Source organism: Gallinula chloropus, assembly GCF_964237585.1.
Source record: "Gallinula chloropus genome assembly, chromosome: 8".
Taxonomy (NCBI): domain Eukaryota; kingdom Metazoa; phylum Chordata; class Aves; order Gruiformes; family Rallidae; genus Gallinula; species Gallinula chloropus.
In genome coordinates, this window is record NC_140093.1 from 21,820,007 (window position 1) to 21,846,715 (window position 26,709).

The 26,709-nt window shown below is 44.5% G+C and overlaps 1 protein-coding gene across 2 annotated transcripts; it reads right to left on the reverse strand.

Annotated features, from left to right (window-relative positions):
* Window positions 1–892: 892 nt before the first annotated feature.
* Window positions 893–15,232, reverse strand: MFSD1 (major facilitator superfamily domain containing 1). Of its 2 annotated transcripts, XM_084267622.1 has the most exons (15): window positions 15,120–15,232; window positions 14,725–14,767; window positions 14,132–14,199; window positions 13,163–13,271; window positions 11,948–12,050; window positions 11,374–11,472; window positions 10,515–10,626; window positions 9,490–9,546; window positions 8,928–9,084; window positions 7,848–7,945; window positions 7,408–7,520; window positions 6,908–6,955; window positions 6,257–6,317; window positions 2,525–2,639; window positions 893–2,256 (listed from the first exon to the last, which is right to left on the reverse strand). In XM_084267622.1, exons 1-15 carry the CDS (start codon window positions 15,227–15,229, stop codon window positions 2,197–2,199), a joined length of 1,353 nt encoding a protein of 450 aa, XP_084123748.1. In that variant the 5' UTR covers window positions 15,230–15,232; the 3' UTR covers window positions 893–2,196. The 2 variants fall into 2 exon arrangements, with proteins under 2 accessions (XP_084123748.1, XP_084123749.1); XM_084267623.1 differs by lacking the exons at window positions 893–2,256; window positions 2,525–2,639 and adding an exon at window positions 2,843–3,611.
* Window positions 15,233–26,709: the final 11,477 nt, after the last annotated feature.

Here is a 26,709-nt window from a genome sequence, read left to right on the forward strand (position 1 = left end):
TTCTCAGGCTGCTGGAGAAGAAGCCATTAAAGGAAGCTCTACAAGGGGAGAAGAGAAGGGTCTTGTAAGATAAGCAGCTTCCAGCTCAAGCCAGCCAAGTTTATTGTGATGAGGACTCACATCAGTATTGCCAGCAGCACATGCCCACACAGTCCATCTGCTAGCTATGGCAGCAGCCCCCTCACTCACACCACAATCACCTGATTTTCACTGCCCAGAAGAAACCACGTTCCACAATTCAAAGGTCCCTTTTCCTCCCAATGATAAGCCTAAGAAGTACATGTTAGAAGCCCAGAGCACAAACCCAGGAGTGAGACTTTCTGACTCTGGGCTGGTAGCAAACAGGCTGGCAATGGGGAGAGAAGTTTCTTGGGGGATAAGGGAACAAGACCAGGTGAAGGAAATCAAGGGGCTGAAAGCCCTCTGAAAGGCAAAGCTAAGGAGCCAAGCTGAGATGGGAAGTCCTCTCACTGTCAGAAATCCACCACCATACTTCAGCAAGATGCTGAAGGGTGTGGAGAATTTAGGAACTGAAAATAAAGTTTCAGCAAGACGATGTTGAGTCATGTCACATGCCAAATGCCAACAGGGAACAGCACAAGAGTTATCTGTGACCGCAACGTATCAGCAGGGGAAGGGAAGCGGCAGCCTAAGGAGATGAAGAACAGAACAACAGGAATCTCATTAATTCCTTTGCTGAGAAATAAAAATACATCAACCTATCAGTGTGGGGAGCTGGGGGAAACTTTGCCCTTAGATACCAGAAACTCTCTTAGGGAGGAGCAGAAATCATGTTTGTTTAAAAACAGAACTGCGTGTCCAAGTCTCCACAGCCCCCAAGGGCAACGACACATCACTGTACGGTCAGGTAAGAAAAATACAGGTACCAGCATCCATTTAAAGCTTTTTTTTTATTAATAAAGAGCCAGAATTCACAAGTCTACAAGGAAAAAATAAACCAACTTGCATTCTCAGAGCTGACAGTGTTTGGTTCTCTAAGGGGGCACAGAAAGCACCAGGAAAACTTCTCACAGGTCAGCGTGCCGCTCCTCTCTGGGAGGAAGCCTGGCATAGTTCACAACCTGCTGCTTTATATTCCCAGAGCTTTCTTCAGAATTATTAACCAATGTAATTAACTAATCTAGGCTTAGTCTCAGCAAGGAGAGACTTAGGCTTTCAGGAGCAGGAAAGAAATATCCTGCAAAACATGTATTTAAAAAATAAACCCCAAGAAAACAACCTTAAGACCACAAGTTCCAGTAGTTCTGCTTCAATTACTGGAAGCAAAGAAATATTACATGGTTAATGTAACATTTTTATGAATAGCAGCTCTTCACTTGGTGTCCCTCATGCTCCAGAAAGCCAGATATTCTTGCCTTTTAGAATAAGATCAGCTTAGTTTAGGAATAGTTTCTCCAATTACACAAGTGAGCCTTTACAAGTAATGAATCAAAGAAGGCGGCACTCCGGAGGAGTCACGAGGAACAAACCTTCCACTGAAATTATTGGAAAGTGTTAAGTTTCATTATGAAATTGGACATTTTTCCACTGAATGCCAAGCTTCAGTTCTGGTTAACTCTTCTCATCTTTTTTCAGTCACAACCACTTAAAAACACATCAATTTTCACATTAATCAGGACTTAGGTGAGGTTTATTGCTAAGCCTGTGACCTGGCTTTGAACTCAACTCTTCAAGCTGTAACACTGAAATTAAGGAGTTTGTTTTCCTCCAAATATTTACTTGGACCAAACTGAAAAGTTCACCTTTCCTTACAGACCCTTCCCAAGGTGGTAACCACACCATCCAATGTGAGAGGCTAAACAATCCATACCTACCTCAAGGCTTGGTTCACAGCAAATTGATTACTGAAACACAGCTTTCAACATCTCAGCACTGTTGAAGAGATCAAGTCGGAGCTACTGACTCAAGCTACTCGCAGAGTATTTTAGGTAGGAAGGTGTAGCACATAGCTCATGGGTTCAAACAAACAGCCAGATGGTTCTTCATCAGTATCTGTGTTATTTACCCATGGTGCAGAGGGGGAGCTTAAACCAAGTACTCTAAAAATAGGATCTAGGCTTGCAGAAAAGTGGGGTACTTCATTCTGCTGTTTGCTCTGGTGGTTGTCAGTACAGGAGACACTTTTGTGCAGCAGGAACTTCAATGTGTTTCTGCTTTTGCAAGCAGGGCAAGGTGCTATTTCAACACGCTTCTGTGTGCCAGTGTCGATAAATAGGAAGAGTAATTACCTGGTAGCTGCAAAGAAATAAGATTTAAATATCATGCATCATAATAAGCCTGCTCCTCAGCTTAGTTGGTTCGCCAGCCATTGATTCATTTTTCATTTCCTTCATTAGACTCTTAATTACTATTGGTGACACTTCATTTCTGAGCACAAGCAGACATTCAGCATTGTAATCAGAGGTTGATTTGCTGGCTAGTTGAAATAATGAGCTGAGTTCTTAGAATGAACAGCTCATCGTTCTAGTCTTAGTCATTAAAACCTCTACTTCGTTACTAATACCTGAGCGCCTAGTTTGGAGAGGTATTTATTCCTTAAACTAAAGTCATCAGCCTTTGGCTGTAATTTAGCCAAGTCATCTTCATTTTGACGTCTGAGTCTCTCTTGTTCTTCCACTCTGGAAAAGAAAATGGGTTTAAGATATCGGCACCACAAACCCAAACAACTTCACCCTGAGCGTGCACTTTGAGTTTTAAGAACCAGAAAAAGCTCCTCAAGTTCACAGATGAACACTGGGTATCAGATTTAAAAATAAAGACTGAGAAACATACTTAGGGATGACTAATTCAGTGTAAAGAAAGAGAGAGACTGTTTTCTGCAGTTTCCTTTTATTCAGATTGCAAGACTTGGGTAGAAAGAGAAACCTTTCGGTTTTCACAGATCACAACATGCTCAGAGAGCTTCTGTAACAGTTTTGGTTTTTACTATCTCTTTATTAAAACAAGTTTTCACTCCTTAAAATAAAGATTACAATACAAAAAAGAATCAATTGTCCAAAATGCAAATAAGAGGCCGCTCAGCAGCCTTCAGAATTAACAGCAGTCTCCCACAAAAGAGGCAGGATTTGACCAGAGCCTTGTATGAGGAAAACGAGCATCATCTCAAGGAGAAACAGGACCAGAGCTCTAAAACACACTTAGTTTCACTGCTCTGCATTAGGACAGTGACAAAGACAGTGAGAGTGGCCTGTTTCTAAGCTCTGTAAGGCAAGTAAAGAATGTAAAATGCCATTACAGTAAGAAACCTCCACCAAAATGGTAGTGCTGCACATAACAGACACCTTGGCCTGGTCTTTATCAAGAGGAGCTCAGTTGGTTTAGGTGACAGAGTAACTCTCCAGTGACAGAACTTAAACCCAGTGCTGTAAACCCAACATGTTCAAATGAAGAGATGATTCAGTATTAGTTAAGACTGGTTACAAAGTGTAAGATTCAGCCATCCACTGTAAGAACGCCCAGCGTGTTAATTTCTTTTCCAAAGAACTACTGTCCCATGCTGACCACCAAAACTAAACAACACTCTAATTCTTCAAGGTGCCATCATGCTGATCCCCACTTCTGGATGATATTTTGCTATTCAAATTTCTTTTCTGCAAAAAACATTGTAATAAAAAAACCACATTATTACTGGCAATAGCGTTCTGAAGCACTACATCCCACAGCACACACTGACACAAAGCTGTCTCAGACAGTACTGGAAGCGTTACACAGATCCCACAGGGCCAGGCAGACTGAAAAGCACCAGTATTAGGACACAATTCCTTTGCTCCTGGGTACAAGGTGGATTTTGACACGTTTGTATGAAAAAACAACTCTGATCCTTTGGGTCAGGGATGACACCCATCACTCAGGTTGTGTGCTCACAGAATCACAGAGCTGTAGGGGTTGGAAGGGACCTCCAGAGCCCATGGGGTCCAACCCCCTGCCAAAGCAGGGTCCCTAGGACAGGTCACACAGGTCAGTGTCCAGTTGGGGCTGGAATCTCTCCAGAGAAGGAGACTCCACACCCTGTCCACAGCCTGTCCCAGGGCTCCCTCACCCTCACTGGGAAGAAGTTCTTCCCCAGATTGGTGGGGAACTCCCTGTGCTCCAACTTGAGCCCATCGCCCCTTGTCCTGTCCCCACAGACACTGAGAAGTGGCTGCCCATGACCCCCTGTGTCCCACCCTTCAGCTATTGATAACCATTGATCAGATCCCCTCTCAGTCTTTTCTCACCCAGCTCTGATGTGGTTTTAGTTTCCCTGAGTTTTCCTGAGGTGGAACAAACTCATGGATTAGGACAAGCAGCAAAACCATTTTATGGCCCACCACAAGTCACCTGCCTAGGTCTCATCAAGAGGTGTTTTCAGTTTTCTCCTAACTCAAGGATCACCATATGGGCAGTTACCAGGTTGGTTTTAGAGAAATCCATCCATTTATGAGATGTCTTGTTAGCTAAGTATTTAGCTGGAAAACTTATACAGAAACTGAGATGTACGGTATCTGTGGGTGAAACAGTTACCCTTTCATAGGTAAAGAATCCCAACAACCCCACAGGCAAAGGGGTGTCAAGATCTGAAGGGACTCACTGAGCTGAACTAAGTCAGAACAGAAAGCATTTCATAGGAAAATAAAAAATCAGTGTTATTCACACACAAGCAGCTTGAACTCCACAGATGTTACTTTGACAGCTGTGACATAGCTGCATGTTGACTTCCTTTTCAGCATGGCAAATGTTAAGCTACAACTAGAGTCACAAAATGCCCCCTCCAACAGCTCTCAACCACGTTTTTACCAAAAGAAGCTCAAACCAGAAGAGCAGAACTCAGATTTCTTGCACTTGATTCTACCCTTCAGCAAAAGGTTCTTCAAATGCATTTAAAAACAAATCATCAAAGACTTCATCCCCACTGACATTACAATCTCCAATACACTTATTTTTAATCCTCACAGCACTGATCAGAACTAGGAAAAAGTAGCATGGTATTTGTTCCTGAGACACTACTAGAAGCATCTTCAGTAAGGCCACCAGGACAGAAGCTAGGCTGCCCCAACTCAGGTCTGATTTTCATTATGGACAAAAATAAGCACTTTTTTCCTAGACATTTAAGTAGGTAAGGGAGGAGTTGGAGCAGAAGGGTCTTTTGTTTTGCCTTTAAGGTGACCTCTCAATAGTATTTACCAAACAACATTTTTTTGCTCCTATTCCCCCAGTACAAGGCAATTCCATGAAAGGTCTACGAGCAGCCCAGTGTTTGACCCCTGTCTGCAGCACTCCTTACCCACCAAGAGCTTTTAACCCCATGCAGCATTCTTGAACAGCAGATAAAAAAAAGCAAGTGAGCTTCCTATCATGCAGAGGGGATAAATCCAGTGCCTTGGACCACTGGAAATACCCCAACAGCAGGGAACTAGTACCTTCCTGTCTGATCAAGCAACACACAAAGCAAGAGCACCCAACTTCAGCTGTTAGGGCTACAGAGAGCCTTAGCACCTCACCAATGTTTCCTCAAGAGCAAGGAAGAAGATATTTTTAAGTTACTATTCTAAAAAGTGTCACTGCCCTTATTTTCTGTAGAGAGGAAAGTAGGACATGCAAGTCTCCCACAAAGTGAAGTTTGCTTACTTGGATGAACTGTCAAAATTCGCTTATTTCAACATTTTCTGCCCTAAGCCCACCTCAAGTGCTCCCTTTCCTTTTGAAGGAAGTGGATTTCACTTTAGGGAAATACCCCTGCCCACCCCCTCCCCTTATTTTCCTGAAAACAGAAACTTCACTGAGATTGGTACAATTGACAAAAGAGAGACAGATCTGACCACAAACCCAGTTTCACATTAGCACTGCAATTCAGACCCAAGCCAAAGACTTCCAAATAAGACAGCAGGAGGACCAAGCTGAAAGCAAAGGGGAAGTGACTGGAGTGTAGTTTCTTTGGAAGAGAGATCTAGCTTTTCATATGATGCTTAAAAAACAAAACACGGACCACGTGCTACCTAGCAGTAACATCTGCACCACAGAAATGAAGCACATTTTTTAAAGAGTAATGCAGTATTTTTTTTTAAACACTTCACTCAGCTGGAACAACAGAAATTAAAAGAAATAGGAAGCAAAGTGCCAGGGAAGGAGACCTGATTAACTGCTACGTCCTCTAAGTATTCTCAGCAAGTAAAGCCTACCAGCTCTTGTACGAAATAAAGTAACAGCAGATCACCAAAGGAAACTGAGTTCAGGCACTAATCTACTTTATACTTACTCAGTTGCAGTTACTTTTTGCAGTTTTTCCCTTTTCCTTGCAGACCAGTTGAGATCACCACCTGCAACAGAAGGTAAATAAATATTAAAAGAATATATATAAAATAATAATATATATTCAAAGTTTAAAATTTCTCCTCTTGGAAATTTTCTTGGATGATCTACCTTGCCAATGACATTCTCACAGCACTTGACAACAGAAACTAGTGGAGTAATTTTACAAATGGAAAGAAACAAATCACTATCTCTTTCAGATCCTTCAGTAGCTGCTGCTTCAAAATACAGGAAGAACCCTGCTGTTTGAAGGAAAGGTTACAGCATTTTTGTATTTGTAGATATACACAGTCAGGTTTCATTTCCAATTTAGAAAAGCCTGCAGAACATCCTGCATGTTGTCCCAAAGCAGCTGAAGGGATGGGTACCACTGCCCTGTCAATGAGATTTAACATCACAGCAAGGTTGAGGGAATAACACACTACAGCATCCAGGAAGATGCTACAAAAACAGGCCTCATCAGGAGATGCTCCTGTTACCAAATCCATGAGCTGTAGCACCTGCCCCAGGACTCTACAATACCACTGGCAAACATGCAGATGGATAACCTCAAGAACTGTGATAAAAACCAGTATCAAGAGAAGCTGAGAACACTGACCTGTGAGGTGATTCACAAAATACAGCATGACTACAGCTATCAATGACACTACAAGATAAAAAGGGACAGGTTTAGCTGACAATAAACTATTTACAACATTGACAGAACAGCAGCTTTAATACACAGCTAACCAACAACTCAGTTTTCATGGCAATTTTAACAGATTAGACTTTTGCCAGCAGCATCTCAATTGCTTTTGAAACTCCACTATTCTTGTAAGAAGCATGTAAGTCAGAAATACTCCTTATAGTTTTACTTGTATTAAATCCAGCCTTCAGTGTCATTCACCTACCATCACTGTTTCCCTTACCCCCCCAAACACTGAAACTACCACACTAAAGCACACCACGCTTCACTAGGCTGGAGTTAATTTCACAGTTGCAATCTCATTCCCTGGCACAGTAACAAAGAAATTACTGCTGTTCCACAGGCACTATTAAAAGCCCATTACAGCATCCTGAATGCACTGAATCCATACTCTGTATGTTTTTACTACTTACAGCAAACACAAGCACTGAAGAAGACTTCAAGAAACAAGTATCCTCTTGTGTCCAGAATCATCCCAGCTGCTATAGCAATGATTGCCAGGCCCAGATTCTGGATGGACTGCATGCTAACACATAAACAAAAGATTACCAGCTTGCAGAAGTCTGTTTTTAAAGAAAACATCATTATTGCTACTGAACAATGAGATCTACTTCTCCCCATGTGTTATGACATACATGATGGTTATGACTCCACGTTTTTGCAGAAGTCTCTGTGCATCTACCACAACCAGGTGCTCTACCACACATACAGGTGCTGAAACTACACAAGACTTCTTGCTAGAGTAAACCTGGAGGAATTATTAACCATCAATGCGTTCAAACTGCTCAACATTCAGGGGTTCAACAGCATCAGGATGTGATCAGTGTGAAGCAGCACAGGTCAGAGTACTTACAAGCCATAAGCAGTTCCCAGCTGATGCTCTGGAACAACAAAGGCCACCATGGGCCACAGGGCACAGGCAAGCAGTGAGTAGGCCACTCCTAGCAAACACTGGTGGAATAAATAAGAATTAACAGATGTTAGATGGCTTTGCTAAAAGCTATAATAAATTAATGTACTGGTTTTCCTCTTCCTCCAGAAGAGGGAGTGAAAAGCAGCACTAAAGCAGCACATTTTGCAATACTGTTCTACATTAATATATTCATTTATAAGGAGAAAAAACTTCTTCCTAGGAGTGACCCACAAACTGAACCCTACCTAATTAGCATTAAGAGCCTGACTTCATGACTCAGGGAAAAAGATCAACACGGCATCTCACTAGACAAATACCTGAAAACCAAGGACCCCATTCTTAAACCTTATACACTAGTGGGCACTTGTGTTTAAGCCTGTAAACCTTGGGTCACAAGCAGTTTCTCAGGGAATATGCCCTAGGAAAAGGAAATTAGTAACAAAGGTTTTTGTTGAGGTTTACCACTATCCAGTCCAGCATGTTAGAGGCAGTTTCATATCACTCAAAGTGGTTGAACCACCTGACAGCAGTAAGGTTTGGAACTATATCAAAAGAAGAAGTTTTAGGAGAAAAGGGAGCACACCCAGCACAGCAACCTAGTCACAGCAAGGGTGAGGGGTGCCCGTGGACCTAATGGACTAATTCCATCCTTCCCAAGAAGCTGAACTCTCTTTTGCAGTACACAGCTACAGAACCACTGCCACAGACAGCAATGTTTTCCACCTCAAAAAACACAAGTGTAACTTCTGCCTCCCTCCATGAGACCCCAGGGGCTGAAGTGTTATCTTTGGACTGCAGATCTCATGTTCCTTTTGCCTGTATTATGCATTCTTTGCTTCTTCATCACTGGCTTTAGTTCTAAATTCAGTGTCACATAATGCATCCTTCTTAAACTCAGGGATATCAAAACAGGTTTTGAGAACCACCCTGAACAGTCAGAGGACAGTGGCAACTTATTCATCATCAATGCCATTTCTTACTTCATCATACTTAGCTGTTAAGTCTCAGAGGATTAGTTACCATTGCTATCCAAGGGTTCCAGAAGGTAAAAGCCAACATAATATGAGAAGCAAGTGTTGTTACCACAGCACATAAAACCCAGATGATGTTCTTGCCAACTTTATCCACCAAGAGTCCAAAGACTGGGGACATTGGTGCTGATATGATATACACAATACTATAAAAGAGTAAGAATAAGAGAATGAACATAGGCTGGCTATGCACAGCTTTAGGTGTTACACAATACAAGTGTTTCCAGGCAAAACACCATGTTCCCTTGTTACCTGTGAGGCTGTAAGAACAACCACACCAAAAAACCCCAACCCCAGGCAAACAGACTCCAAAACTCAACATTCCCAAAAGAGGCTGTCTCAGAGCCTTTCCATCCTGATCCCTCAGTGTGTCTCAGACATATTTATACAAAAAAATACCCACACCTCCCAGTAATTCCTTGGGCTGAGTCTAGTCTGTCCACTTAAATGCAAGTCATGACCTGCAAGTGTAGATCCCAAACTTCCTCCCATGTGGTCAGAGCCCAAAGGCACAGACACCACTAGAACACAGTCAGTCAATCACAATTTACCTGTTAATTGCACTTGCTTCTTGAGATGAGAATTTGAATTTCTCAATAAAGAAAACCCTAAAGAAAAAAACGCCAACAAAATCCACATTTAGGAAAGCACACTTGTATGGCATGAAAGAAAAAGCAAGGACAAGAACCCAGTTTACAGAAAACATTTAAATACTGCTTGGACATAAGCCCCCCATCACAGCTCCTCAGTTCTAATGCATTTAAGAGCTTACCAGGCTCTACAGATTTCTAAGGGCTACTCAAATGACTCTATGAGGGGAGACATCCAAAGTGCATAAGCAACACGCAGCCCAGTAATGAGCCATTAGCAAGATCTGGTCTCACTAAGAGACCAAAGTGAGACTATTTAGGAGACACACAAGCAATAGACAGGGCTTCACAGTGCTGACTAAGGCCTCTCCAAGGCACCTCAGATTTCTCCATCTCAACACAGAACATGCACTGAGCTCAAGAGATCCATTTCTATTTCCAAGTATATTCAAAACCCACTTAATTGAGCTATTAGATCAGATTGTGTAGTTCAACAGGGAAACCTACATGTGAACACTTCATTTGCAACCTGGTACGTACCCAAATCAGCACAGAGAACTTCAGTCCAAGGTTTGATTGTATTTAAACCCCCACCACACACTCAGTGAGCAGTTTATGAGTACAGAAGGAATGCTGCATGACAGCCAACAACTTTCCACACCAAAACCCATGCTGTGTTTTACATCTGCATCAAGGTTTAATCAGTAAGCGGAGGACACATTTTCCTCCTGAGTTCCAACACCTCAGCCATTGTTAAGCCATGGTATCTCCCACAAAGCTCAGCAGACAAAACAACTCTTAGTTTCCCCCTCTGTATCACAAACATAGCTAACAGCTCCACAGAAGAAATGACAGACCTGCTGGGAGAGTGGTGGTTCTGTAGCCACATGGGATTCCTAAGTATTAGCCTGCACCTCTCCCTTTGTAAGCAGCCAGTTAAAACCCTAGCCAAATTTGAGGAGAATAGCTAAATAAGAGACACTTACTTTCCAAGTCCAATGAAAGGAAAAACTGCTGCATAATAGCAGACACAGATCACAAATATAAGCCACAAGGACAAAGAGAAGTCCTTCACATCAGTTAGTTTAATCACTTCACCTGGAGTGGGGCAAGAGACAATATTGTTTCAGTCAGCACAAGCATACCTGAAACTCATCCACCCTGATTAAACATGAAGATCACCAAAGCATATATTCCTGCCACAACCTACTCTCATTGAAAGGTTTACACAGCAAGAACTGGTTAAGAATATCCAAGTCCTAAATCAACAGTGCCAAAGTCAAGAATAAATTGTCTCTCCTGCACTGTAGAGAACTGTACGAGTCCTCTAAAGCCTCTCTAAGACTTAAGTTGCAGAATTAAACACAAACCACCTTTTCAATGAGGTGTTTAAAGAGGTAGAAAAATCCACCTCTGAAGCCTCACACAAGGTGCTCTGACCTGGATCTCAGATTTAGTTTATTTTTTATTGGTCAAAATTCTCCCACCCTGAAAACTGGAACATCACACATTCATGGAGAAGAGCTTGCAAGGTTTTCACACCTATTAAAGGAAATAAGACCAATTCCAGCAAAACAAAGTGGCAGTGGCAATGGTGCAGATCAAACTGGTGCCAACTGGGAGACTATCCACATGCTTTATAAGCAGATTACAAGCAGGTGCACTGCCCAACTGGCATATGAAACTGAAACATTTCCTACTGATATAAAAATGACCTAAAAATTATGATTAAGGCTACAATCATGGAGAAAATGTTTAGTGTCAGCCACTGGATTACGCTAACTGGAAGAGTCTGCTCCAGTACAAAGCCCAAGGCAGGCCCAGCCCCCAGCTCCCCCCACTCACCTGTCTTCCCTTGCTCTTTGCAAAGGAGCTTCTCTGCTCTCCTGTCCAGATAAGCAAGGATTAAAGCACAGGTCAGTGAGAAGAGGCATGTTATGCCACCTGCAAGAAGGCAAGTGACACTTTTAGCTGTTGACTCAAGTAGTGATTCAGCTCTTTGAATCTAACACAAGGTTTAGCACCAGCTTGTCTGATATATAAGGCTCAAGAACTGTACAACTCAGGGTAAGGTGTAAAGCAAAGGAACACAGATCTAAAGGGAGTTAAATTTTACTCTTATGCAGCTACACACACAGATACCCTTCCAAAACTTCAAGCCTGCCCTTTACTCAAAGCATGTTACATGTTTCATCACAGTAAGATCCAAACTTGAACTTGGCAGCCACAAAAGCCACACTGTTTTATCACAGGCAGGAATCATATACCCTGTGTAAGAGCCACCAATACAAACAGTATTTGAACTGCTCTTCCTAGTCTCAAGTATATTTGTCCTACTCTCAAGTTAGTAAGAAATCACTAACATGCTGTTCAAACTCAGAAGCCTGAAGTAGCAGGTGATATCAAAAATATTACTGACCTATCATGAGAGTTAACCCAAGAGTGCTGGGACCAGTGTAGCCCAGAAGACCTTGAACTCTGGAGTATATCCATCCCATGATATTCATGTTCACTGTGCTCCCCTAGGCAGAAGAGACTCGTGTGAAGAATAAGGTATCACTCAGTTGTATCAATTCAAAAGGAACAGGGTTTAAAATGAATGCATAAGATGCTACACAGGGAACATAAACCACCCACAGTTTGGCCAGCATTTGGAACAAATTCATCACTGCAACAACAGTCCCACTTGTGACAGTACAACTTTATAGGATTCTAACAGGATGGAGACAGTAGAAGTGCCATAAAACACATATCATAGACCACTTCAGCTCATAAACCAAGTTGCTTTAACATGTGGCATTGAACTCAAACAGGATTCCCACCCCAGAGGCACCAGGAAGAAGCACTTCCCACCCCCCTCTTCCCCTTGAGAAGGGATCCCTGGCTGCAATCCCAGAGCTAACAGCCACCAGTTAACTCCAGTTCAGCCCTGATGAGGCAACTGCTAATTAGCAACAGCCTGAAGGTCAAGCCAGGCCCAGCTGTGAGCAGCTCTTACCAAGGTAAACACCTGCAGTGGTTTAAGGTACCACAGGCTACTGAAGACCCCTAACAGCACAGGCAGGTCTCCACTCCCCTCACTGCCCAGGGCACTCTTGGAAACCCACCCCTAGCAGCAGTTTAAGTGATCACATCAAACTGAAGCAACACAGCTGAGATGCAGTCACTCAGTTCTATCAGAACCAGCAACAGGGACCAAAAAAAAAAAAAAACCCATCTTGCAACAGCAGTAAGGATGGGAGCTGCTTAAAGCAGCCATGCCAACTCCTTTATCAGAGGCAGCACTTGGTCCCTCAGCCACACTCAGTTAAGCCAACTTATTATAAAATGCCACGAATCCATCAGTCTGTAGAACTGCAGCACTGTGACTGTCCCACCCAGCAATCCATGCTAACAAACCTCTGCAAAAACCTGGTACCAGGTTCTAAGAAATCCTACTGACCCATTTCCTTGTATCTCTTTTGCCTATTTACCAGAGATTTTTAATTTTAACAACTTAATTTAAATTTCATACCCATTTTTAACTAAGCCTCCCCAGGGAGCACTAGAAAGGCCATTTGCCACCTGTCTCGCTGCCAAGAGAACACACCTCTTAACATCTACAAACTAAAGCTACACAGGTTTTCCCACTTACAACTCTGGCCATGCTCAGCTGCAATCCAAACACGAGGTTTAACTCCTTGCCTTTGAACCAGCTGACTGCATACGTGTTCTGCGCCACCGCTAAGGACTCCCCGCCTATTCTGAAAGGGGAAGGAAGGAACAAAGGAAAACACATTAATTGCAACACATAAAGCAACAAGGAAGCAGCCCACAAGTTGCTGACAATACCAAGGCAGCAGCACTTCAGGGAAATTTATTGTTGTACAGGTAGATCTGACGCATATACACAAGGCAAGAGAAGCCTTAAAAGACAACTCGAAGTTTAGTGCCTTAAGAATCAAGAGTACAAAGTATCTTAAATGGTCTAGGAGGAATTATAATTGCTTTTATAAGATATATGTATTATATATATTGCTTTTATAACATACAATTTATATTTATTATTAAATCAATGGCCAGGAGCTTTCCATTTCTCTTCTGCATTGAAGAGCAAAGCAATACTGATCCTGACCCAACTGAACCCAACAATTCAGATTACAGGGAAGGTGCCTGCTTGAGAGTCATCTGCCCACCCCCAACCTCAATTCAGCTGGTCAGGTTCTCTGACACTTTATGCTGTGGCACATTCCCAATTCAGATTTCTTCTGGTATTTTCTCTATTTTTTTTGGCAGCTGTTCTATCTTTTGTGTTGCTAAGAATTCTTTTTACCTAGGAAAGGAAGAATGAAGAGAAAGGGAGGACTGGCAGCTCTAGCAGCTTACTGCAGGTCTTCATTTGAGTAGTTTCATAACTTCTGAATTCAAGTAAGACCATCAAAGCTCTAACTTTTTGTTTTCTAACTTTTAGGTTAGACTGGGAATGCAGCTGAAGGTCTTGCATGCCTCAACTTCACAGATGCTTCGAAACAATTCCATCTCTGATTGCAGACACAGCAGCAGTTCTCTTGGGCACAGACAGTAGTTACCTCAGAGAGCACAAGAAATACACTTCCAGACTCACCCAAATATGAACCTGCCTGCATCCATCAGCCAGAAAGTGTTAAGGAGCGCTCCCAAAGCAAAAATCACCTGCCAGGTAAACATTTGGGGGAAAATTATACCTCTGAAGCATGGAACAGACTAAAGCCATCTCAAAAGAGAATAAAAAATGCTTTTCCCTTCCCAGACCTGCAGAAACGCTTCACACCCACCTCCTACTTCTTCTTGCCTTTGCTCCCTCTGCATCTCTCACATCATCCTGCTGGCTACACAATACCCAACCCGGCCCACCCTGAACAACCACAGAAGACACCTGTAGAGATCCAAGTCACACTTCACCTTGACCCAAACACACCTACATAGGAGCTTCACATTGAACAGGCAAAACATTTGGTTCTTTCACACCCTTATTTCATTCATCCTTTGAGGTCCTCAGTTCCCAGTTATCCCCTCTGTTCCCAATTACCCCAATAAACTTCACAGCTCTCCCACTGTAGTTCTCTTCACTTACCTACTCCCACTACTACTACACAAGAAGCTATTTGGACTTCTTCCCCCTACTTCCCATCAAGACACTTCAGACACATCACCCTTCACCCTCTCATTTGCACTTACCTGCCCAACACAGACAAAGATGCTAAATATTACAGTGCCCAACCTGCAAGACAAATAAAAATCACCTAATGTACAGCTAGACTCTTTTTTTCCCCTATAAAACCCTAAGACCTCCAGCAAGGAATCAAGGGGAGATTGACATGCAATAAAAGGTCTCCGTAATGTTACAGATTGACAGCTTCCTTCCTTCATGCACAGACTGGCTATTTTGAAGCCACTTTTTTAGCTGTAAAGAGAAGGAAACTCACTATACCAGTAGAAATTTCCAGATCACATGCCAAAAATAATTGAAGTTTATTTTAACTTGAAAAAACTTTGTATTATAAAGCCTACATGTCACACAGGCTGTAAGTCCAGCCTCTGCTGACCACAAGTGATGCCAACATCACACTTACCGTATTCCAAACACTCTGTCTATCAGGAACCCCCCGAAGAAGCACAGAACCACATTGGGCCAGGAGTACCAGGCGTAGAGCGACATGAACTGCGCCGTGTTCACCTTCATATCCTGCAGGAAGGAAGGGGCGTTACACAGGGGTGATACCCCAAAGGGAATTACAGGGACACGGCACCAGCACCCGAGCAGAACTACCCAGAAGCACATACACAGACATCGGGATGCGGCTCGGGGCCTGCTGTGACATGGTGGGAGAGGCCCCAGACCCAAGGACTCCCCCAAACCCTCACACACACACCCAGTCCCCCCCGCGCTCTCCTCGCCGGGGTGACCCAGGCGGCCGCCGGTCCCTCCACAGCCCCCGTAAACGCCGCTCCCGCCCGAGGCAGCCACTCACCCGCTGAACCTGCGTTTGGAGCGCCGCCGGGTTGTCATAGCAGAAGTAGCTGCCTGCAAGGAGAAGGAAGCGCCTCAGAGCCGATCCCAGCAGCCCGCCCCCCGGGCCCCAACAGCACCCCCGGGCCCCAGCAGGCCCCAGCAGCCCCCGGCCGCCGCCACCCACCGAAGCCCAGGAAGCACATGAGAGCGAGGACGAGGAGGCGGTGCGGCAAACGCCGCGGATCGCAGGCGGCGGACAGGGCACAGGGAGGCCCCAGAGACCCGCCGCCGCCTCCTCCATCCTCGCCCAGCAGCGCCCGCTCCTCCTCCGCCATCGCTGCCGCCCTCACGTGATCTGACGGCGCCTCACATGAGCGGGAGCGGGCCCGACCCACAATGCGCCGCGGCCGCGTTGCCATGGGGGCGGAGGGCGGGCTCCTGAGGGCGCTCAGCCCCCTCAGGGAGGGGCAGGCCGGGCAGCCCGGGCAGCCTGCTGAGGGCAGGGCCGGGCAGTCCGGGGCGATAGGTACTGCGGCTGAGGCAGTACCTCCGTCAATTCCCCATGCAGGGTACCGCAGGGCACGGGCGGCGGCCGTGACAAACCTGTATCAGACCAACCCTGAAAAAAGGGGTTTATTCGCTGCAAAGAAAGGCCAGCCTCCTGCCAGGTGTCACCTTCTCGCACCACGGGCGGCCTGAATCCCGTGTGCACTTCACCAGGTGACGAGACAGTGCTTTTCCATTAGAGCACGCCGTTAGTGAGGGCAGAAAGAAGTCGTTACTTAAGCTGAAGGATTTTAGTTACTTCCCGGGATGATTGAAGAGCATTGAGTTTTACCTGAGGTGCTGAGAGCCCCACTTTCCAGCTGCCTTGTCCTTAATTGGTTCAGTAACCATTCGAGGAAACCGAAAGAAGTTTCCAGAATGGTCCCGTGCACCTGCTGTAGACAGCAACTGGCCATCGAATGCTTCCTTCTCGCTCAATGCATGCCTTGGGTCTGTCAAAAGAGAACCACGGGGTTGCGTTTTTCAGCTCCCCTGAAGCAGACCAGGCCCCTCAAAATCAGAGCAGCTCTTTCAGCTTACTGGGGCTGCTCTTAAAAACGGGGCCTTGAGCTGCAAAATCATGGCAAAAGCTGCCGTGTGATGAACTCGAGGGTTTCATTGCCGCTTGAGGGAGCTCAAATGCAATGCGTGGCGATCCGAGATCGCCTCAGGTTTCATAGAGGCCGTAATTAATGGGAGATGGTTTGTACGCAAAGATGAAAGGGATAACTTAGGAGAACAGAGTGAAAGCCTGCCTACAGGAATAAAAAAGTCTTTTTTTCCTTGCTAACTAGCCCAGCTATTCCAGGAGACCATTGTTGCACCACCCAGTACTTTCCCAAGCCTCTGGGATTCACAGAAAATGTGGAGGTTTATTCATGCACACGCTCTAGTTTCCCTCCAGGACAGGAATACAGCTGTTGCAAAAGGCACAATAAATATAAAGAGGTAGTTCACGTTGATAGAGAGGTAACCTAACCCGCACATGTTTGGGTGCCATTTCAGTGCTTTATCATTGTCTGGAGCGGGAGTACTTGGATATTGTTCTTCAACTGCAATATTCTCATAGCCATTTCAATTCAATGTAACGTGTGACTCCCACGGGCACACCACCAGCGCTCTCCCAAAAGGACCCCATAGAAACTGTCTCGCGTAACCTTTGATTGAATTTATCAGTGAGGATATTTAAAGGAAGATCTAGTAAAACAGACTTTATCCCCTAAGTCTCAAAAAAAGGCTTTCTAGCCCCATAATCAAAGTGGCAAAACCACACTCAAGTAAATATTTTGAACAGCAGTTTGGCAATATTATGACCAGGGTCAGCTGTGTGTGCCAGCGGGAAGAATGGAAGTGAGCAGCTTCCAGAGGCTCTGGTGATATCCTCACCAAAGCTCCTGTTCGGTTGACTTCAATTAATCAATCAAGCAGCACCAAAAATCCCAGTGTCTTTCAAACTGGTTCGTGGATCAGGATTTCTTCCTGGGTACTTTTGTTACACTGTTCTGTATGCTGAAGACCAAAAAAATGTGCTCTGCAAAAGTATTTTGAAGAGCTCCTGACAAGCGTGGCAGATTGTCTCTGCCAAGTACAATGACAAAGGATTCCTGGAAAAGCAAACGCTTAGCAAAGAGTATCATCCTGACTCTCGGCAGCCCTGGCAGTAGGATTTTAAGCACTTTTTTCTTTTTGTCCCGTTTCAGTGTATGTCAATCTCTGTAGCATTGCAGTCCGAGTCTTCCTTACGGCACGAAATTCAGCGTGCCACTGTTTCATCACTATGTAAGAGATATAGGCAGCATTTCCTTCCTTCTCCTCTAAAAACAGTGACAGGGCTCATTCAGCACACAGCCCCTCAAAGCTTCAGTGGAGAGACATTAACAGTAATTTTAGTATTTCTACTAAAGAGTCCTGGGTTTGGTTCTTTTCCACTGAAGTCATGACAAAAATGAGCTGGGTTCCCCTGAAAACTTCGTGACTTCATGACGCGTTTTGCTTTATCGTGCCCTCTCTCCTGTTTGCTCTTGGGAAAGCAGAGATCCATCTGAATTCACTCATTCTGTGATTTCCTAAGAAATAAGTACACGAATTAACGTGCTGCTCTGCCAGTGAAGCCTTCTCATTCATTCCTAGTAACACCAGTCACGTTATTGCCACTCTCCCACACTCTGTTGCTATCACTTCAAAAATACACACAGATGGGAAGTGTTCCCCTACTTAAGATATTTAGATATCTATCTAAACAGTTTAATAATGATTAATTTACGTTACTCTCAGGTTCCACTGAGCATAATCAATTCAATACCAAAATAGTATATGTAATGGTGGGAGGATTCTTCACATGGAAGTGTGAAGCCGTGGCAGGTTCCAGTCCAACAAAGGGTTTCTGTGCTTTCGTTCTTCCTGGAGGGAGTTTTCATACCCCTGAAACACATGTGATTTTACTGTGTTTCTTTCCAAAGATGTCACTGGGTTTTTCATGTCATTTTCACAGCCGTGTGCTTAAATATTTCATATTAAACAAGTCAGGGTTTGTATTTGATCGTGTTTGGTATAACATAGGACCCTTTATAGCAGAGTAAGAAATTACCCTCACGTATCCAGAATATGTAACAGGAGAAAAAGACTATTTTTCCATTTCCTCTTTCAGAATATTTGCCATGCCACCCCTTTCTTCCCAGCCACTCCCGTCTTCACCTTGGATACGACCTTGCTCTGCCTGAAGCTTAATGGCTGTAATGTGTGGTGTGAGTTAAGTCGAAGATGATTCTCAAATGCATTGCAGGTGAGTGTTTATGTCACAAATAAATACAGTAGATTGCTCTTAAACTCATACTTTAGAATCTTTATTACAGATGCAATTTCTGTCTTGACATAAATCAAAGCACTTAAAGTGCCATATGATACCAAATGCTTAGTTTAACAGCATAAAATTGTGCAAAAACTGTGTACAGTACTTTATAGGGGCTATAAAATTCTTGTGCTTCTGGCCTCACCTTTTTGCATTGCCCAGATCAATCAAGTCCACCAAACCCTCTGGATAGTAAATACCCACGTGAAACAACGATTAGCTTTCAGAGTTTAGCTCTCCTAAGTTATTACCATCTTCAGCAAAGATGCTTCAAAATATGATAAAATTGTAAAGAAGCAGGAACTGCATTTAACATGATTAAATTTACTTCACCATCATTCGACTATTATCCATTCTCTGCAAGAAAAACCTTGTGCTTTGTCTCCAGTGTGCATTAGCAACCTGTTATGAAAGATCTGTCACGCAGAGGCACACAGACTTTTTAATCCCTTCATGTGGCAAGAAATGTGTTATAATAAAGCTCATCATGTCCTGTGCTCTTCCTGTCTCACTCAAATATTATCAGACTTGTGTACAATCTCCTTAAGACCTGTCAGATTCCTGTAAACAGCTGGGAAAAGGCTGAAGAAGCATTTTTGCACCATAAATCTGCTTGACACCAAAGATCTCGGCCTGAGGAACCTCCCGAGGTTTGAAAGGATACTCTGCCAAAGCAAACACCTCCTCCCCTCATCTGCAGCAGACCATGGCCCACAGCACTGAGCCTTTTTTCTAAGTACACTCATCAAGAGAGACTGCTCTCTGCCTCCCCAAAAACGACTTAACACCCTTTGCTGTTCCCCAGGATGAGTGGGTACCAGGCTGTATCTCCAACAGCCCAGCCTGCTTAAGCAGTGCATAACAACATACCTGTGAGAGCGTGAGCCCCGTTAGTGATGTGGAGCCTCCCAGCCAAGACAAGGCTTTCAGTAGGCTTTTTTTTTTTTTTGAGTCTTACACCCTGGGTACTTTGACCTAACAGGATGTAAAAAAGTAAACTGCTAAAATACCTGCTAATTAACTCTATTTCACTCCCTGTGAGCAGGCTATACACACCACTGCTGAACCCCTAGGCCTTTGTGTACTGTTTCCTTTCTGGATTGCACTGCCCAAGCTGGTGCTCTGGAGCCCTGAGGACCCATTTGCTCTCCTTGTCACCAGTGACATTTCACAGAGGTGGGTGCTCAGTGCCAGTGCAGAGCAAAGCAAGGGGTGCTGACCACGGGCTGTCTCTCTGCCTGAGCCCCAGGGAGAGGCAGAAACACAGGCATGTGCCTGACTTCCAGGGAGGACACATAGGCCAAAGCACTGCAGAGTGATCTAACATTAAGTGTCGTGGCCAGAACACACATATGTAATGACTTCTCCCTATAAAAGGCCTCTGGATCTATCAGCTTTCCTCAGAAATCACCATTTCTGCCTAGTTTTTCTGCTGGGTTTTCACAGGTGTCATTCTGAAGCCATCCCATTTCCCAGCTGCTGGGTTTGATTGCTTTACTGTGCTGCTCTGAGAGATGCCTCCCACATTCTCTGCACCCCAACAGAGAGGGGTGAGCAGAGCTGTGTAATTTCAAGCACCCTGCAGGAGGGCACTGTCTGCGTGCTCCAGTGCTTAGCTCAGATCTCTCATCCCTCTGCCTTCCCGAGTATAACCTGGTGAAGATGAAAGTGGTTCTCACTTTGGAAACAGCTATTATGTCTAACAAGCCTTCTAAGGGAAAAAAAAGTTTATCAGAGGCTGCTTGGTGTACACTTGTGAGTCTGGAGGCAAATAACTGAGTGTCCAGAGCTGGGACAGAAGGGGATTCAGAACTTTTGCATTCCAGGACTATAGTAGAATGATTAGATAACATTTCTACTTTGCTCAGTGTATAGTTTTCCTGCAAACACATTCCTCAGGATACACAGCTTCCTGCCTCCCACCACAGCAGTGTTGTATGCTAACAGTGCTGTTTTGAAACTCTCCAGGTTAACTTGGTTAAAATACTGAACACCTACAGGTGCCAGAGAGACACCAAACCAAAGCACTGACTGGGACAGTGCATCACTGGAAAGATGCATTCTCATAACATTTAAACTACTCTGCTGCTTCTCTCAGGGGGATGGAGGTGGAGGATTTTATAACTAAGCCCAGCAATTTTGGAAGGAAGCTTTGGTTTTGAATAAAGCACTCGATGGTTGGTGTGATGCTGCTGGGGAATGAAGGAAGTTCACACCCTTGACAAGGTCTTTGTTTCCCTCCCTCTGGCTGAAGACCAAGTGAAAGCGGTGCAAAGGCGCTCTTTGTCACCAGGGCTAGACTCTTCATTCTTTGGAAATGAAAGCATATAGAAACACAGACAGGGATGGGAGAAAGGAACTCTTTCCCACTGACTCCATTGCAGCACGGCCTTAATAGCCCTGTACATGTTCAACAGGCACAGTGCACCACACAGACACCCTTCTGTCCTTAAACCCATGTGTAGTAACGCCACCCAGTAATTTGGGCAGCAGGCTGTCATCCATTCCAAGCATCAAATACCAACCTCCCCTTTCTAGCTGCAGTGTAAATAAATCTTCAGAGCATCCCCACCCAGCTCTGGAGTTATCTCCTGTAGGTACTTGTATTCCAAAAGCAGATTTCCTGTCAAGCTCCTCTTTTTCTCCGCCCAAGGCTGAGTATTTTATGCCCATCAAGCAGTTCCTTATCAGGCATTTCCTCCTCCCTCAAGTTATTGAACTTTCCTGAAGAGCTTCCAGGACAAGGACTGGGATTTTTTGCTTTCTCTAGGCTGCAGCCCAGAGTTGAGCAGAAGTTTCCCAGCAAACAGCTTTATTCAGTGGTTTCCTGCACTCTGCAACTAATTCCTTTGCTGATCCACTCACTCACTCCTTTCCTTTCTTTGCAAATGGATCCTCTCACCTTTGTGCTGTTTGCTTCTCATCATCTCTCTTGAGCCCAGGCCTGAGGAATTGCTCCCCACTTCTGACCTGTAAGCATATTTGTTGGAAACATCTATGCAACCTTCTGTTGGAGGTCCTCCTTATCAGGGTACAACCTGCTGCAGAATACAAGCTCTTTCCTTGACAACACCCTGATAACTATTACCCCATTTTACACACACTCTTATCCAGTAATTGTTATTCCAGGAGACACCCTGCTATCAATATTTAGTCTCCTGATTTATGGGCAACTTCCCCTTTGCTCCAATGCTCCAGCATTTACATTCTGGCTGCAACACTTGTAGCAGGTGGCACAGCATAAGTAGATGCTTCATCTGCTGGAAGAATTCTCAAAATACACCAATCTTGTGTGACTGGCCACAAAGAGCAGCAAATAATCAAGACAAGCCTGATGTACTTTCAGCTATAAAAATCAACTCCACACCTGTAGATGACAAGGTCATGTTAAATAGGAACAGCACATTTGAAAACCAAGAAAGGCAGCATCAGTATCAGTCTAATAAGTCTGAGTCATCTCAACATACCCTGCTTTACCTTCAAGAGTACGAGGTTTTGCTCTGTTTCATGACCACAAGAAAGTGATACCATAGGGGAAAAAAATAACAGAAGCTCTAATTTAGGAGAAAAAAAAAAGAGGGAAAAGGAAAAAAAAAAACCCAACAAACACAACTCTTTCTTCATTGGCAAGGACTGGAAACTAGCAGTTTATCCACCTGGAGAAGGGAGGGAAAAAAATTCCTAAACTGATAACAAAAAAACCCCCTGAGGACAAGATATTGTGCCTAAGCATTTGTTAAAGTAAGGGGCTGGAGAGGGGGATGAAATGCACCGTTTTCTTTTCTACTTCTCTTCAAAGAGTGAAGGCAAATTATTCTGCCCAGCAAGAAAATCCCTTGTAATGTAATTCAGGAAATATATTGGTTCCTTTAGAAGCATCTTGCTCAACACTTGATTTCGCATTTTCATTCCTCAGGGATTACAGTTCTTTGCATTTTTATATCTCTGAGTTCCCCACCTTGTGGTTTCGAAGTACAAACAGCTTCATAAATATTATTCATGGCATTAGGGGGGGAAAAAATCATGTAGATTCGTGTTCTTCCACATCAATGACAAGTGAATAAATACAAGTGTTATGGGTGACTAACTGAATGTCACACTAACATTTCCGGGCACTGCAGGCGTATCCCGATGGCGATACACAGAGGTAATCAATACTGAGTAAATGCGTAGTAAAGTTAACATTATCCCTAGACCAGAACTGCAGTGAAAGGTCACTCTGTGAGCTGGGAAAATTTTACCTGATGTTACGACACCCTCTTTCTAATGGAACCCACAGGACTTGGCTTCTTCCTGCTGCGTGGGGACAGGTGGGGAGGATGATGTGGTGTGCAAGCATCCCGCCGTTGTACCTGTTTGAATTAGGTATTAGGGGGAGTTTTTTACAGAGAGAGTGGTGAGGGGCTGGAACAGGCTGCCCAGAGAGGGGGTGGGTTCCCAATCCCTGCAGGTGTTCAAAGCTGGGTTGGATGGGGTCCTGGGCAACCTTGTGTAGATCCGGGCCTGGGGGTTGGAACTCTGTGATCCTTGGGGTCCCTTCCAACTCAGACCAGTCTGTGATTCAATGATATATCACATATATTGTCTTGTATATAGCGCATATACTGTCCATAGACGGTCTGTGGGTGGTTCTTTTCGGAAAGGAAGGAAAAGAACTAAGACTTCTTTGAAAATAACCTTATTTGGGTGCAAGCAAAAAAGGGGTGAAGCAAAAGTTCTGAGATGGCTTTTACTGGACATGATGCTCCACTTTTATAACCTTTGACCTACAGCTTGTTTTATTTAGATTTCTTCCACTTAGGCAAATCCCAAATTACACTCACCTCTTAACACCAGCAGTAGGGCAACACAGCAAGAAACTGATCCCATGAATAGCAATGCTGCAACCTTTCCTCTCCCCATTCCCATCAGAAATTCCCAATAATGTTAATGTTTAAATATGTCACTTGGATGGAGAAGGCCAATCAAAGTGAACTGGCTGCGGACTTCTCCTGCAGCCTTTGATTACACGATTACATGATTGGGGTTTTGATTACATGTCATTCAGATGTGCCAATACCCTTTGGAGCTACAAGAAGTTTCCAGAGCCTAAGACTCTGAAGAGAAAACTACCCTTCAGTGAAGGACTTACACCATGTAGTAGCCTGTATGGAGAGCTGCTGAGCACACCTCCTTGTCCCTTGAACATTCCCCGTGTTCCCCATCGGCCTAGAAGAGATGGTTTGGAAAGGGCTTGTACTAACTTCTGTATCTCAAGCTGCATGAGTCCTTCCCTCTCAGGTGCTCCATGTGTAAATGACAGCATACTCAATGAGTAAGGGCTTCATCTTCCTTCCCTGCCCTGCTCATGTGCTCCTCTGCCTGCCCAGAGCCTGAGGGAACACCAGCTCCCTGCTCAGAGAGTTCCCTCGCACAGCCAGTGCTTTGCTCACACAGATCTAGCCCAGGGTCTGCATGTTAGATGAAGTCTTAGTTTAGAAGAAACAGAAGAGAAGAAAAAATACAAAGTTTTCTTCTATTATCTGGAAAGAAAAGGTAAATTTCTTTTTCTGGAAACATGAGCAGCCAGTTCATGTGATGCATCTCCAATGAGATCTGCAGCCACAGGGCATTCAAATAAAATACAACACAGCAGGGAACTGCTCTGACACTTGTACTTCTAATCCCTGGCATCTAACAACAAATGCCAAGCACACGGCTTTGCAACAGGGAATGTAAAATGGAAGGAGAAAGGAAGTCAGGAAAGGGAACAGATAAAAATCCCGCTTTTGAACCTGACACCAAGTAACAACAGCCCATCCTGGCCCCTGCACAAGATCTGGAGAGTTTGCCTCCCTCAGCAAACTGTATAAAATCTTCCAGCTTATAGCTACACTCTAAACAGTGAGTGTTTTGGGGCAGACTTAAGGCTCTGAGATCTCCAATTAAATGCCCTGCTATCCAATTTGCATATAACCCACTGGTGAACAAGAACTGACTCAATTCCTTCAGGGAATGAGTCCCTCAGAGTCTTTCCAAGCACTCTGGGATTTTGGATGGCTTTTCTGTGCTGCATAGGAGTGTTTACATCACTCCAGAAAGAGACAAAACAAACCATTAGTGCTTCTATAACTTCTTAAAATCTAATTATTCCAGAGAATTAGAGAGTCAGTAGATTCCAGGGAGGCGAGAGGGGTGGAACAAGGCGTTCTCACCTAAGCCCTGCTGTGCTACATGCTGTGGAGGAGGGGTGGCAGCAGAAGGCACAAAGCATCCCTGCTTCCTCCACAGGGCTAACAGAGGAGCCAGCCCCGTATGGGGTGTTTTAAAAAAGGAACAAATTGCAGCGACTTTTTAAATATCATATTGTGGCATTGCCACTAAAAGTGGCGTTGTCTTTGCTTGTTCCCAAGCCAAGAGTAGCATGTGTATCTCCAGTTATCTAGTCCTGGATCCTGAAAGGCACCTCAGTGTGGCTGAGGATCCAGGTCTGTCTGTCTGAAGAAGATTTAGATGGTTTAGTGTAGAGACTTACATGATTTAGAGAACAAATGTCACAACAAGTCACACTGAGTAGAAACATGCTTTGATAGCTCCCTGTCTGCTGTTAGCCTTGTTGAAGAACAAGGCCAAAATGACACTTGTGATGATTACCACTGGTAACTGGGGTAACTGGTGATGATCAGAGGGGTCACTATGGCAAGGAAAGAGGGGGAGAAGTGCATCAGCCCAGGCAGGGCTGTGACATCAAAAATCCCCAGGGTGGGAGGTGGGATGGAGCGCTGATTCCCAGGCAGCAGCGATGCTTTAGACAAGACCTGCATGGCACGCAGCACACAAGCTCAGCTTGCACAGGGAAGCAAGCATTAGCTACTTGTACTGTAAATTACTTCATCCCAGAAAAAAGAAAGTAAAAGCAGGAACCCTGTGCTTGTAACAACCCTGTGAGAGGGAGTCTGCAGAAGAGACTTCAGCAGAAAACAGCCTCTGGGTTCAGGCATTCCCACTTTCCAGGCTTTGCTTTTTCATGAATGTAAATAACAGCAAAACAAAACTCCTCAGTGTAAACTTTCACTCCAGTGTCATGGGGATCTTCTGGAAAGGGCCCTCCTGTCTCCACACCTCGCTGTCCCTACACCGTTTCAGCTTCTAGTCCAGTTTTTCCTAGCCCTGGCTCCCACTTTACTGCACTTTCTGCTCAAAAAGCAAGAAGTTTTTAGTAAGTTTCTCATACCAACACTTGAAAAAGCAATGCTGCTCACAGCACATTCCCAGCCTTTTTTCCCTGGGAATATTTCCCACAGACAGCCTCATACCCTGTGTCTCCCGTAGGAAAAGTCATTTTCCTTAAAAAATGAAGTGCTGGGATTTTCAGGAAGAAAATGCTGGGGACATGATGCCCAGGAGATAATGTTTTGATAGCCAGCTCTGGCCCCAGCACAACCATGGAAGGTGTCCAGCAGCAGCATGTAGCCCAGCAACCTGCCCTAAACACTGAGCACCTCCTGGAAATGGAAAAGAAACACAGGGATTCCAACAACCCTTTCACAGGTCCCACAGGACTGGGAAGAACTGGGGGGGGTGAATCACCACTCACAACACATGTCTTCAAGGAAGTCAAAAAGCTAAACAAGCTCCAAATGGCATAATTGGCTCCCTGGGGGCTGAGGGGAGCCCTTTGCTGAGGCATACAACTGTATTTCAGCCCACAACCACACCATACTGATCCTGAGGTACACAGCAACTGGCTTAGAGTGTGGGCAGCGGGGTCTGTAAGAGAATAAACAGCACCCAGCAGTGTGCAGTCTCACTGACACAGCGGGATGGGCTGGACCTG